A 14,998-nucleotide genomic window follows, 5' to 3' on the forward strand; every position below is an offset into this window, starting at 1 on the left:
TTTAAAAATTCAAAATCACGTATCCTTTTACTCATCAGTAAAGCTGGGGAGAATTTATCCTACAATTAATTTGTGAAGGTGTGCAGAAATGTGCACCAAAAGATGCTTGGTCCATTACTGACAATACCAAATACTGAAAAAAGGTTAAGGATTCATTAACGAAGAAGTAACAACTGTGGTGCATTCATGTAAAAGAATCAGTAGGATGACATCAGAAGTTCCTCTAGAAGGCTCTAAAATGAAAAGGAGAATTTAGGTATATAAGAATAACCCATCTCTGTTTTTCTAAACAAAGAGTATAAATATGTGAATGTGTTAGAAGGAAAAAATTCTGCAAAGACACAAGAAACTAGATATCTCTGGACAATGGAACTGAGGTCAAGAGGACAAAAAGAGATGAGTTAACAATTTTCTTCCTGATACATGGATATTACATATTTATATATATAGATAGATATCATAGAAATGATATTTTACCATATACATCAATAATTTTTAAATTAAAGGAAAATAAGTTAAAATAAATCAAAGATTGTAGAGAAGCAGAAATAGGCCAATGGGCATAATGGAACACAAAAGAAGAGCAGAGAACTTGAAGGTTTCAATTCTAGAGAGATGAACATTTTATTTATTTATTTCAGAGAGAGAAAGTGAAAGAGAGAGCCAGAGCATGGAGTGAGGAACAGAAAGATGGGGACAAGCAGGCTCCGCACTGAGCTGGGAGCCCAACACAGGGATCGACCTCAAGACCCTGAGATCATGACTTGAGCCAAATGAGCCACCCAGGAACCCTGTAGCTGAACATTCTTACCTGACACTTAGCACTACAGTATTTTGCAACTCGGCATTGAGAACATCGCATCAGTTTTTCCTTCCTGTTAAAAAAAAAAAAAAAAAAAATTCACATTAGGAAATGAGTGAGAACCATATTTGAAGAAAGAAACATAAATCAGCATGCTGATGCCAATACGCTGTCCTCACACCATCCGCATGCTCCCGAAAGACTAGATTTTCATGTTGATGAACATCTTCTTTCCTCTTCAATGTGAGACACGGACATAACCGCTGACGGTCTTTTTTTAAATTGTGGTGAATATATATAACATAATATTTACCACTTTAAATATTTTTAAGTATATACTTCAGTGTGTTAAAAAAGAGAACTCAAGGCCCACAGTGGAGTCGCTTTTTCTAAGCCCCTAAACTTAGCTACAATGTTGGCGCCCCCAAAAATGAAATCTTACAACCAGTCAATCAGGTATTACTAGTTAGGTAATCTTCTTGGTAGACCCCAGCTTTCCCCTAAGGAAAGTGACGCACTCTTTCACCTAGTATAATTTTCCTGTTCCAACTCTCTTCTGCCTATACACGTCTTTCATTTTGTACAGCATCTCAGGGCCACTTTCTGTCTGCTACATCAGACAATGCCCAAATCATGACCACTGAACAAAGCTAGTAAGATCTTTACACTTTACTCAGTTGAATTTTGTTTTTTAACAAATGGCATTAAGCACATTCACACTGTTCTGTATCATTACGACTATTAATGTTCGTTCAAATAAAAAAAATAAATTAAAATCAATGGGACCTTTTTTGGTCCCATTGAGACCAAAAACTTTAGTACAGAGAGACTTTAAACTCTCCATATGAAATACAGAATCCAGTCCCATCAACTAGTTGAAGTATTCTATATTCTTCGGATGGAAAAACTATCTAAGTCTTACCATATAGTTTAATTATGAGTGTACTCCTTCTGGAAAATGATCTTAAAATTTCATTAAATCCAGTTACTACTTTACACATGCTGAATTGAGATGCTCAAAAGTTACATCCCCTTAAATCACCTGTATAATAAAAAAGGAAAAATGAAGAACAAGTTGAATTACAAAATAAAAAGAATAAATGTGATGATAAAATTAATAGTGACAAACAAAAGGCAGGAAGCCCTGTGGATAAACAGAGGGTACCCAAGAGCCCTAAAAGTCAAAGTGTAATGTTAATATTAATGAAAAAACAAGAACAAATTGTTCTAAGCACGTCTAATGGGTGGGGTACTCGTCACAGATTTTTACATCTATGATTTACACTTACTTTCAAACAGTCCTAAAAGTAAACAGTCTTATTATGATGACTTTAAGGATACTTCAATTCATTTTCAAGAGATAAAAAGTAAAGAGAAGTGCAAAGAAGGTGGCAAGGATTCTGAAAGGGAAAGAAGAGAATCCCAAAGATAACTGGAACCTAAACATACCAGGTACTTCACTTCTGGGACAGGGAGAGTCAGACACAGAACATAAAACGGGGGCGAGGGGCGGGGTGGGGGTAGTTAAAATCTAAGTAAAGCCAAAATGCCTCCCAACCCGAAGTATAGAATTGTAGCTGTCACGTATCAACACCCCAGGCGACAATCCAAATCAAGCAATCTGGCATTCAAGTTCTTGCTTTGACCATCACACCATATTACTGCTCTTGGATAAAACTGGATACAAACAAAATCCACCACGGGACACCTAGGCCGTGAAGTTGGTTAAACAAACGACTCTTGGTTTGGGCTCAGGTTGTGATCTCAGAGTCGTGCGATCCAGGGCTAGGTCAGACTGCACTCAGCACAGAGTCTGCTTCTGATTCTCTCTCTCCATCTGTCCCTCCTACTCATGCTCTCTCTCTCCCCCCAAAATAAATAAACCATTAAAAAAAAATCCATCCATAAGCTGTCTATGTTTATTTTACACACTTCAAACATAAGGACATACAGAGGAGGATAAAAACAGTATGCCAGGCAAATATTAAGAGAAAAAGCCTGTGTAACCACATCAATTTCAGATAAAAAAAGGATTTTATAGTTAAAGATTTTGTTAGAGATGAATAAGGTCAATCCTCAATGATAAGAGACTCCAATACCCAGGGGTAGGTACCTAGTGGCAAATATATCCTGTCTCAAAACATATAAAGAACAAGTAACAGATTTGAAGGAAGAATGACCAACACAGTAAGCTAATATATGTAAGGCCCTTAAAATAGTGCCTGGAGTACAGTAAGTACCAACAGTACTGGTTATACCTATAGAGAGATATAAAGTTTTTTCAGGAATTCACAGACCAAGCAGATAAAGAAGGAGCTCAGTAACTTACTTGATCTCATGCAGTACACACAACCTTATACCTGATACATGAAGTATACTCAGATACTTCTTTTAAGCACCCACTGATCATTTCCAGAAAGTGCCCAGAGGGTACCTGGGTGGCTCAGTGGGCTAAGCCTCTGCCTTCGGCTCAGGTCATGATCTCAGGGTCCGAGGATCGAGCCCCACATCAGGCTCTCGGCTCAGCAGGGTAGCCTGCTTCCCCCTCTCTCTCTCTTTGCCTACTTCTCTGCCTACTTGTGATCTCTCTCTCTCTGTGTCAATAGATAAATAAAATCTTAAAAAAAAAAAAAACTGCCCAGAAAGTAGACCACAGAGTAAATCTTCAAAATCCCAAAGAATCAACACCATATAGTTCATTTTTTCCAATCATATAGGAATTAAGTTAGAAATGAGTAACAAAAAGAAACCCAGAGAAATATATGCATGAAAATATAAAAGCATGTTTTTATGGAATTTAAGGATCAAATAAGAATGATCATAAAATTAGAAAATATGTATTTTTTGTTAAATACGCTCCACACACGACATGGAGAACAAATCCTAAGATCAAGAGTCTTACCTTCTACTAACTGAGCCATCCAGGTGTCCCAAAAATATGAGATTAAATAATGAAAAAAAAATCAAAACTTATGAGATAAAGCAAACATCATCCTTACAGAGGCAAAACTGAGGGGCATCTGGGTGGCTCAACTGGTTAAGTGTCCAACTCCTGATTTCAGTTTGAGTCATGATCTCAGGGTCATGGGATCAAGCCCTGTGTGGGGCCTCCATGCTCAGCGCGATCTCTTTCCCTCTCCTTCTATTCCTCCCCCACCCCTTCCTCTCTCAAATAAATAAATAAATCTTTTTAAAAGAAGAATAAAACCTGAAAATCAATGAGCTAAACATGCAAAAAAGGAATTTTAATGTAAAAACTGCAGAAAAGGAAGGAAAGGAAATTATCCAAATCCACAAAACGAAACAGAACACAGAGAGAACAGACAACATGAACAAACATCTTAAAAGATTACATAGAAGGAAGATTAATAACAAAATGGAATAAATTACAAAATAAATAACAAAATGCAATGGAACTCAAGATTCAGGAGACTGAAAAAGAAACGAAGAGAATTCTGACGAAATGGCAGCAGTGGTACAATTTTCGAATCTCCTTAACTCTCCCCATAAAAAAAATGACAGTGCAAGTAAGATAGCAAACATGAGTATCATTCTCTATCCTCAGAAACACCCCCCCAAAAACCCAAACTAAGAACGTGCAGGGGAAACCACTACCAGATCTAAGACTTAAATCAATATATTGGGGGTGGGGTGCAGCTGGGTTCCCAATAACCCTGAAAACAAAAGAAGCCCCAGTGTGCCAAAAGATACCCAGTGTGTCCAGCCCACCTAAGAACAGGTAGCCAAAAGGGGAGAGGATGCTTTGGACAGGAACGTTCCTGAGGAGGAATCACTGGGGTCCCCCAGAATGCCATCTTCCTCAGACCTGGTTCCTCAGATTTTCCCTCATCTCCCTCTTTCTGGTTTTAGTTATTCAGAGGCAATTTCTTTTGCAAATTAAAAGCCCCAGACGTACGAAGTGTTTCTTCTCAATTTTAAAAATTAATGAGCAGAAGCAAGATACCTCAGAAGGTCAGTGAACAAGTTAGCACATCAAACTGTATCCTCTCCCTCCCATAGCTACCAAAAGCTTTAATGAATTTTAACACAGAATGTCAGCACAGTAAATACCAAAATTAGTCTAAGTACCTAAATAATTTAATCATTGTTTTGATGTGTGAAGGAACTCCTTAACGTGAGCTATTTAAATGTTCTGAGTTACTTTTACATATCAAAGAACTAAACAAATTTAAGTTCTCAAGTTTCAAAAAAAAAATGTCAACTGAATCCAAGAAAAAAGTTATGTGTTCGATTAGAAACCCACTGAGCCTTGGTAAAGATACTGCTTCTCTCTCAGGGATAAGGTTCGGAGCAGAGCATGCCATGAAGCAAATTCCAGCACTGCAAAGGAGAATGAGTTAAATGAGTTTCCTTCCAATACTCAAAATGATTTGGTTCCGCTTCTCTTGTACACCCAACAAATATAAACTATATTTGAAGATGACAAAAGTTGTGCACAGTCTAAGGCAAATTACAGTGGTCTCCGAGGCACAGAGAAGTAATGAATACAGAATTTTCACAGATTGCAGAAACATCCTGCTTGCAAAATGATTAGCTCCAAGTCCAAATGGACTTTGTGAACAAAAAGCAATCTGTCTGTTCCCACCACTCATGCTTTCCTCTCTCAAATAAATAAATAAAATCTGGGAAAAAAAAGGAAAAAAAAGCAATAGAAGAAGTAGGTTAGCAGTGTATCAGTAAGAGGAAATGATTAGTTTTTTTTAACCTCTTTCACCCTCTCCGCTTAAGAGATAAATTATATTCTATCCCCCCAAAAGAAGGTATTAAAATTACTTTATACCTAAATCAGTGTTATCTTTAGCTCTACCTACCAAAACAGCAAAAAGGAATCCACTATCACTTATTCATGCAAACTGTGATATGGTATAGAACAGTGTCAAATCACAAAAAATTCTTAAGTTGCTCAGTAGTTCCAGATAGTGTGGTTCACGCAAAACAAGTTAAGTTCTCTCTTCCAAGTAAAGGCTGGGCCATAATGAGTTTCACCAACAGCAAAGGCAACAAAAATGTGGAAAGTAAATGAAAACAGAGCAAAATTACTTGTTTGTCCAGTATACAAATTAAGAAGTTATATATGAATATAACAGAAACCACTGTCTCTTAAAAAAAAAAATTAAAGAGAAAAAGACTGGCTCCTTCAAATCACAATATTTGGGGTAGTATTTAAGGGACTATCTCTCTGTCCTTGGTTATCAGCAGGGGAAAGTATCCCAGATTAAAACTCTGCCCTAAATTAATATGGACAGATGCCAGGCAAAGAAAAAGAATTTTCCTGGAAAGGATACAGAAAACAAATTCTAGTGACTCAAATTCCTAGCTAGGGCTGGCACCTGCCAAATCCATTTTAAACTTTGTGTAGAGGAAACAACGTATCACAACACATTCATAAATCGTATGCTTAGTACACAGGCAATATGTCTTGATCCCCTGGAAGTCTCCCAGTGTGCATTGCAGAGAATCTCTCTTTCATCTGCCACCTGTACTCACTATTGGCCAGTCTGGCTCAGGCAAAGGCTCAGGAACCACAAGAAAACTTGGCAACCCTCCTGCCCTCCAAAGAAACTCATCCAGACAGAGCACAGCCCTGTACAATCAGAAGCAAACCAGAGCCTACTGTATGTTTTTGCACCTCTTCTTCTGAACTGAAGATATGTGCCCAGAAATCTTTTGGACACCTCTGTGCTTTTTCAAGGACCGAAATTTAGCTTGTGACTGATCATTGTGACCTTTGAGAAGAAATGTGAGCTAAGAAAAAGAACAGAGCTCATTAGGTAGAGCCTGCATCAATTACACTTGCTAAAGAAAGAGGGTTGACCATGGGAAGTCTGATGGAGTGAGTACCCCAATACAAGGCTTAAGAAAGATTCTCTGATAACAATTTCTATGAAAATATTCCTTCACACAATTAAGATATTAGATTCTCCATGGAATATGAGGAATACGGACTGTCTTAAAAATAAAGAGCTCCCTTTTTGAAAAGGCAAAAACCAAAATAACTAAGTGAATGAAGCCTAAATGTGTTTTAAAACAAAGATACCACAGAAATAATATTTCTTTAAAGAATTTTTATCTTTAGGGGAGCCTGGGTGGCTCAGTGGGTTAAAGCCTCTGCTTTCAGCTTGGGTCATGATCTCACGGTCCTGGGATCAAGCATCGCATCAGGCTCTCAGCTCAGCAGGGAGCCTGCTCCTCCCCCCCCCCCCCCCCCTCTCCTGCCTACTTGTGATTTCTCTCTGTCAAATAAATAAATAAATAAATAAATAAAATCTTTAAAAAAAAAAAAGGAATTTTTATGTTAAAAGGGGGGGGGGGGCACCTGCGTGGCTCAGTGGGTTGAGGCCTCTGCCTTCGGCTCAGGTCATGATCTCAGGGTCCTAGGATCAAGCCCTGCATCAGGTTCTCTGCTCCGCGGGAAGCCTGTTTCCTCCTCTCTTTCTGCCTGCCTCTCTGACTACTTGTGATCTCTGTTTGTCAAATAAATAAATAAAATCCTTTTAAAAAATAAATAAACAAATAAGAGAATTTTTATGTTTGTACATATCATTACAAGCTCTGAATCCTGACTCATTAAAAATGTTAATGTCAGGTACCTGAGGATTTGGCTGTTTCCCCATGGAAATTTCTAAAGCAAATGAAATTCTCCACCATAAAAAGGAGCTTATCCCAAATAAAGTCAAGCCATTCTATCCAAGCATAGTACAATTACTTTTACTCTGACCAAAGAAAATACACTGCAAAGTGCTAAACATACAGAGCTCCTCTGGCATAAATATTCATAATAATACAGAAAAAAAAAAAACTTCCATTTTTGTTTCCAGATGGTAATTTTGTTCGTATAGGGCCCAAAGGCTTCTTTTAAAATTAAAGAGGACCAGATCCAAAATCCATTAACTATCAAATAGGTTTTTTAAAAGATTGATTGATTGATTTGAGAGAGAGTGAGTGAGAAAGAGCACAAGCAGGGGGAGAGACAGAGGGACAGGGAGAAGCAGACTCCCTGCTGAACAGGAAGCCTACACTGGCTCCACAGTGGGCTTGATTCGAGGACCCTGGGATCATGATCTGAGGCAAATGCAGATGCTTAACCTACTGAGCTACCCAGGTGCCCTTCAAATAATTTTTAATACAAAATAGCAGATGCAGTCAAAATAACACAGACTCCTAATACAGGAAGGCAGAATTTGTTTGGATTCATGTTTCTACATCACTTATCCCTTTATTTCAAATTTCTAACATTCAAAGTATGGTTAATATTTCAGGGGAAAAAAATGAATCTATGATCCACAGGCACTATACCTTCCTGGGCAAAACACGAACAATCAGAACCCATATTAGCACTTATAGAAAAAGCACAGCAAAGTATCTGAGCCAAATTAGTCAAGAGAGACCATCTGACTTGGGTATTTCCCTTCCCACTCTTTTCTGGCTCCTAAATTAAAGCTACTTATTGTACTTGGGGGCGACAGTGTTACCTGATGTACAGAAACTTCAACTGTTAATTCAACAAGTGTTCAGTGACAGGCCACCCTGTGGACAGCACCCTGCAAAGTCCTGTGTTGATAAATGCAGAGAGGGCACAACAGTCATGCTCCAAGAACTTAAAATTAACAAGGACAGATCAACACATACCACTTGCAAAACAAGCCACAAGATAAAACCAAGTTTTGAGAAGCAGCACTGACTATAGGACCTGAGTTGAGATGAAGGAAAAGTCATATTCTGATACAGAGCGACTAAGAGAGAACAACAGGGCTGTTCTTATAGAAAAGGGAAGTCCCCATTACCTAAAAGGAGAATGTTTGAGCAATCCAGAGCTCAAAATGGGCACTATAAGTGCTATGGTCTGAATGTGTCATCACCAACATACAGGAGTTGAAATCTTAACCCTCCAAGGTGACAGGATAAGGAGGTACGACCTTTGGGAGGTACTTAGGTTATCAGGGTAGTCTTCATAAATGGAATTAGTGTTCTTTTCTTTTTTTTAAGATTTTACTTATTTGAGAGACCAAGAGAGAACATGCAGGTGGAAAGAACAGAGGGAGAAGGAAAAGCAGACTCCCCACTGAGCAAGGAGCCCAACATGGAACTCAATCCCAGGATCCTGAGAGAATGACCCAAGCCAAAGACAGATGATTGACTGACTGAGCCACCGGGGCCCTAGAATTATTGTTCTTAAAAAGCAAGCCCAAAGAGCTCCCTCACCCCTTCCACCAAGAGAGAAGGTCCCTGCTATGAAGCAGGAAGAAAGCCTTTACCAAAACTGGACCATGTGGCACCTTGAGCTTGGACTTCCCAACTTCCGAACTCTGAGAAATAAACTTCTGGGGCTTAAAAGCTACCTTGTCTGACATTTTGTTAGAGTAGCCCCAAGGGACTAATGGACTAATGGACTAAGCCCACTCCCTACCAGCCCTGTAACCTTGCAATTTCCCTTACCCTCAACTTCCTCTCTATAAAATGGGAATAAGAAACAACTCATAAAACTGTGACTACCTGAGATCATCTGCCCAAAGTGCCTGCTCCCACTGTGCCAAGTAAACCATGCAGCACAGAGTTAAAACTGAGGTGCTGAGAGAAATATTTTCAGAGTGCTCGAGTTAATTTTGTCTATCTCTATGCCCTTTCCACAAAGAGTTTCTTATACACCTCTCCTATGATTGCTAAAGAAGCAAAACCCACAGGTGGGACAAATCTGGTATTCTCTGTGCATGCCCACAGACACTATACTAGTACCACTTTTTACTTGGCTCTGATTCCAAATTTTGACCTGCATCATAAGTGTTTCACAGTTTAGTCTCCACTCACTAAAATTTCTATTACCATTATTTTTAATGGGATCAGAATGATCAACTTGAGTGCTCTGATTCAAGAAGTTAAAGACATTTTAGGAAAGTTTCATTTGAGGAAATGACAATCAGAGAGGACTGTTACATCTTCACCAAAATTAAAAGTCAGTTATGACTCCTCGCATTTTGTTTCCTTGACGCAAGGCAATGACCACCACAAGTTAAAGAGAAAATTAACATCTCTACAAGAGTACAGACTTAAGCTTTCCTCATTTCATAATGTTTCTCTACAAAATTCAGTATTATGTGTGCCGGGCCCTCTTTATGTTTAAAAACTGGTGACTTACAGCTGTTTTTTAGGCAAAGCACATGAGTACAGAAGAAATTTATGACCAAACTGCAATGCTGAAAAGGAATCTGTTCTAGTAACAACACCCATGATCCTACATAGGAAACCTCTTGAGGCTCGGTGTAGTAACATAACTCTGGTAAGTCTAAGAGATGTATTCAATTTCCACAAGTCTTCCAGAAATCCAAAATAATGAAAATTTGAGAAATTTAGAAAAAGATCTGATTTCATCCAAAGAGTAAAATCAGAAATCCTTTAAGTACACAAGCCTTGCTAGTATAAATATTGCCCAGCATATACACAAAAATCAAAATGCCATGGGTAGAATTGCAAAGATATATAAGAATATTGGATCAAAATTTTCAACAATATTCTATGATCTAAATGTTCAAACTGGCAAAAAATGGTAATAGTCTATGATCTAAATGTTTAAACTGGTAAAAAATGGTCAACTTAATTTCAATACCAGGAAATAGTTTGTCACAAAGGAGAAATTCTCTGTATCTTCCTCTAATTAAAAAATGAAACTTAGGAGTGCCTAGGTGGTTTCAGTCAGTTAAACATCTGCCTTTGGCTCAGGTTAGGATCTCAGGGTCCTGTCTGTGATCCCTCTCACTTTCACTCTTTCTCAAATAAGTAAATAATTTTAAACAAAACTTAACAAGACCATGAATCTACTTTAGCGTTAACAGTGAGAAAACCAAAAGCCAAATTCACTATCTAATTATACTAATCTATTCATTTCAGAGGCCCTGAAGCATCTTCTCCTTCTGCCTGCTTTAAAAATTTACCCTTATATTTTATAATTAAGTATATCGCTTTAACTTTTAACTACAAATTTCCTCAAGTAGTCTAGGAAATAAGTGTAATGAAATCTCAAATAACTCATTCTGTCTTTGGAGAACAAAATGAAACTTTAAGTTTATAAAGAAAGTAGATGGGGCACTGGGGTGGCCCAGTCGGTTCAGTATCCTTGATCTCGGCTCAGGTTATGATCTCATGGTCTAGAGATTCAGCTGCACGATGGGCTCCTCACTCAACAGGGAGTCTGTGTAAGGATTCCCTCCCTCTACCTGTGCCGATCCCCCAGCTGGCATATTTGCACACTCTCAAATAAATAAAACAAATAAATAAAAGAAGAAAGTGGACTGTGCTGACTTAATCTCAAATTTTAAAAAATCTTCAGAGTCCGTAAAACACACAGGATTAAATGTTATACCTGCTAACGCATTGTAATTAATAATAAACTCATAAAGACTTGTATAGCGTGACCATTAGCTGACAACCACGCAATGAGAATTAATGGGTCAGTGCAGGAGATTTTTAAGTATCTGTGGTCCTCCTAAAGGGAGCAAGTGGTATGGCCAATACCAGGTTCTCCCATGGCCCCAACTACCAACCTCACAGATTCCATTTATCAGATAATGACATTGCTTTTCTCCAAACACTTAGGTGAGGTTTTTGGAATAGAAATTTTGCTTGGAGTAAGTATAGAAAGGTAAGATAAATACCAGAATTTGGAACATTGAGAAGGCCTACATAGAAAAACAGGAGAAACTATGACAATGTACCAAAATGGAAGTTAGAAATGTACAATTATAAACAATACTACAATGAAACTTGTATTATGCAATGATTTTCAAAACTCTTTGATCTCATTTGGGATTTTTTTCCCCTCATTTGGGATTTAAAAAACTAAAAGACCATAAAGAAGTTCTATTTATGCAGGTTATAGTTATAAATATTTGTATTTGTATAGCTATAAGTATTAACTGAATTAGAGAGTAAAACCAATAATTTTTTTAAATATTTACTAATGCATTTAATAATCCATTATATGTTGACATAAATAATGTATTTCTATAAAAAAGATTTTCTGAAACAAAATTTAGTGAGGAGAGTAGTACTATTTTGCATTTTTTAAAATCTCTTTAATGCCTGGCTTAACAGAAGACAGCTAGATTCTCACTTCTGTTTCTGTTGAATAATCACATGACATATTACTTCTAGAAAATTCCACTGCATACCCTAGTGATGGAATGAGACTTAAAAATGCAAATAATGACATAATATTATTATAAAAATAGCATTCATCTTCTAGATCCCCTGAAAGGACCTTGGGGAGCCCACTCTGACTTCCACGGCTTTAGAGTACATTTTCCTAGAAGAGGAATGGCTCAAGTTGTACAAAGGCACATCGTGAAGGTTTTGCATTTTGACAAATGGGTCTCCAGAGTAGCTGCAGGAATTTTACACTCCTAAGCAGTTTAAGAGTGCCCTTAATTCTATGTCCTGTAAACCCTTCAAAATGTCAGTCATTTTACTTTCTGCCAGTCTGAATGACGTGGAATATTACATCTCACTGTGGTTTTTTTTCTTAGTAAAGATTTAGTTATTTATTTGAGAGAGAAAGAAAGAACGGAGTCAGAAGTTGAAAGCAGCAGACCCCATGCTTGAGCACAGAGCCAGGCAGGAGGTTCCATCTCACCATTCTGAAATCAGAGCTGAAACCAGGAGTTGTGGGAGGCTGAACCCACAGCGCCACCCAGAGGCCCCTCATCTCACTGTGTTTTTATTAGGCATGCTCCTGATAAGCCGTCAAGAGTCTGGGCAGCCTATTCAAGTTCATTCACCATTTAAGGTTTCTCTTCTATGAATTACCTGTTCATATTATCTGCCCATTTTCTACTAGGCTGTCTTTTTAAGAGATTAAACTCAATTTATTTTTTAATAAATTATTAAGTTTTATCTTTTGCTGGATGCATACTTTGTAAACTAATTTCTCAGACTATGCCTGTATATATTTCTCAACTAGGCACTATAAGAAAATATAATACAGTAAATCATTAACACTGGAATTCTATGGCCTGGAATTGAATCCTAGTTTATCACCTAGTGGTTGTGTGACACTGAGCAATTTAATCTCTCTAAACCACCAAATGAGAGTGAGAATATTAATAGTACCAACATCATTTGGCTGTAATGAGAATTAAGTAACACAAGTAAAACTATTAACATTCTGCTTGGTTCATAGAAAGTGCTAATTAAGTATTAGTCTTCTTATCATCACATTATTATTATTCCTTTAAGAGATTTTTTTAATAGTAAACTCTCAAAAGAAGTTCCTAGCTATCATTTGGAAATACTTCAGTGTTGAGTAGAAATGTTTTTAAAAGTTTAACTATTCTAGAAATTCAGAATTTTATAAACCTTTTTTTCCCAGTTGTTTTCAAGTTCTTCATATAGCTAACTTTAAATTTGGGGATCAAAGTACAGAAACAGTACAAGTTATTTACTGAAATATTCATGTATATAATTAAATGGTAACTACTTCTTAGCTTATTAGAAGCAACCAAACACAAATACAATTTAACACTGAAACTTGTCTTTCCTGGCGGAAAAAAAAACCTTTGTGTTTTTGGGAAAACTGTTGGTCAACATAAGTTTTAAATGTTCCAGAAAGTTAACACCTGCATCCAAATACTACAAAATTTCTATAAATGTTTCTCTTATTTCAAAAGAAAAAAAGAATGAGATATAATAAGGCTGCACTGAATGTTTTTATTTTTCTACACAGATCACGGGAAAGGCTAAGCAAACCATACTGCATGAAGTTCCCCCTCCCAACATTAGGCTGGTAGGAAAAAGTATTCAGCACAAGAGAGTAAGGATAATTAACTCTTTGTAGGTAAACTAAGCCATTTTACTAAAAAGTAATTTCCTTGTGATAGCTCATTTACAATAATCTTCAGAAGCCAAATTTTTAACTGATCAACCTTGACAAAACTAAAAGAATACCAATGGCAATAAATTATAACATCTATATGAGAAAATGAGAAAAAATATTTTTGAAATGTCATTACTCAAATGTTTTTTAAAAATTATGTGTTCTTTTAAAATGTAAATGTTAATTCTCTTTTTTCTAATACAAAGTTCTTTTGGATGCTACATTCTTCCTGTTGTTGCTGTTCTTCATTTCACTGCACCCAGAAAATCACCAGACTTTTTATACCATGGACTGTCATAGTTCTGGATAAATATGGAACAAAAGAGACAGTTCTTGCCTTCAAGGACAGTAGATGCTACAACAGAAGCAGACTAGCAGAAACAGCAATAATGCTTCCTAAGCATCTATTATGTGGCATCAGCTCTTGTGCTAGATACCTGTAAGACAGTAGCAGATGGAGAGTCATAAACTGAGGCAGCAGAAGTAATAGGTATTGGTGATCACCGGTCATAGGGTATGGTATGGCCATAAGAAGAGGCAGCTAAATTGGGGTAAAGAGGCCAGGTGTTGGATGGATATTCACCTCACCAAGAATTAAACCAGGAATAATGACAAAGAAAGAAAGAGTGAGCCTGAATGTAAAGAAATCACTAATCACTAATTAAATCACTAGTTACTAATCACTCATTAAAATATTAATTAAAATTATAATTAAAATTATTAAAAAGGTTAAAAAATGCGTGCATGAATGTTCATACCAAAGAAGTGAAAAGACTCCAATGTCCACCAACTGATAAACGGGTAAATAAAAGGTAGCATATGCGAGCACTGAACTATTTATTATTCAGTCATAAAAAATGAAGCATTGACACATGCTACAACATGGATGAACGGTGAAAACGTTATGCTAAATGAAAGAAGCCGGTTGCAAAAGAAATCACACATTATTTAACTCTGCTGACATGAAACATCCAGAACGGACATATCCATAGAGAAAGAAAGTAGACTAGTTGCCCAGGGCTGGAGTGGAAACAAGTTTAACTGAGATAAACGAGAAGTGCCTCTAATGGGTTCAGAATTTTTCTCATGGTGATGGAAATGTATAAGAATTAATTGCGGGGGCGGGGGGTTAACTGTGGGAGCACCTGGATGGCTCAGTTGTTGGGCGTCTACCCTCGGCTCAGGTCATGATCCCAGGGTGCTGGGATGGAGCCCCGCATCAAGCTCCCTGATCAGCGGGAAGCCTGCTTCTCCCTTCTCCCACACCCCAGCTTGTGTTGCCTCTCTTGCTGTGTCTCTGTCAAATAAAAAAA

At 37.4% G+C, this 14,998-nt stretch overlaps 1 protein-coding gene across 4 annotated transcripts in view; it reads right to left on the minus strand.

Moving 5' to 3' along the window:
• The window catches only part of SMYD3 (SET and MYND domain containing 3), a 769,649-nt gene that overhangs the window by 596,965 nt on the left and 157,686 nt on the right, over window positions 1-14,998 (minus strand). For all 4 annotated transcript variants that reach the window (XM_059412565.1, XM_059412567.1, XM_059412568.1 and 1 more), the window contains exon 2: window positions 812-875. In XM_059412565.1, the coding sequence (XP_059268548.1) occupies window positions 812-875 (64 nt within the window). The remainder of the gene's footprint in view (window positions 1-811; window positions 876-14,998) is intronic.

Source organism: Mustela nigripes, chromosome 10 (genome assembly GCF_022355385.1).
Source record: "Mustela nigripes isolate SB6536 chromosome 10, MUSNIG.SB6536, whole genome shotgun sequence".
In the NCBI taxonomy this organism is placed as follows: domain Eukaryota; kingdom Metazoa; phylum Chordata; class Mammalia; order Carnivora; family Mustelidae; genus Mustela; species Mustela nigripes.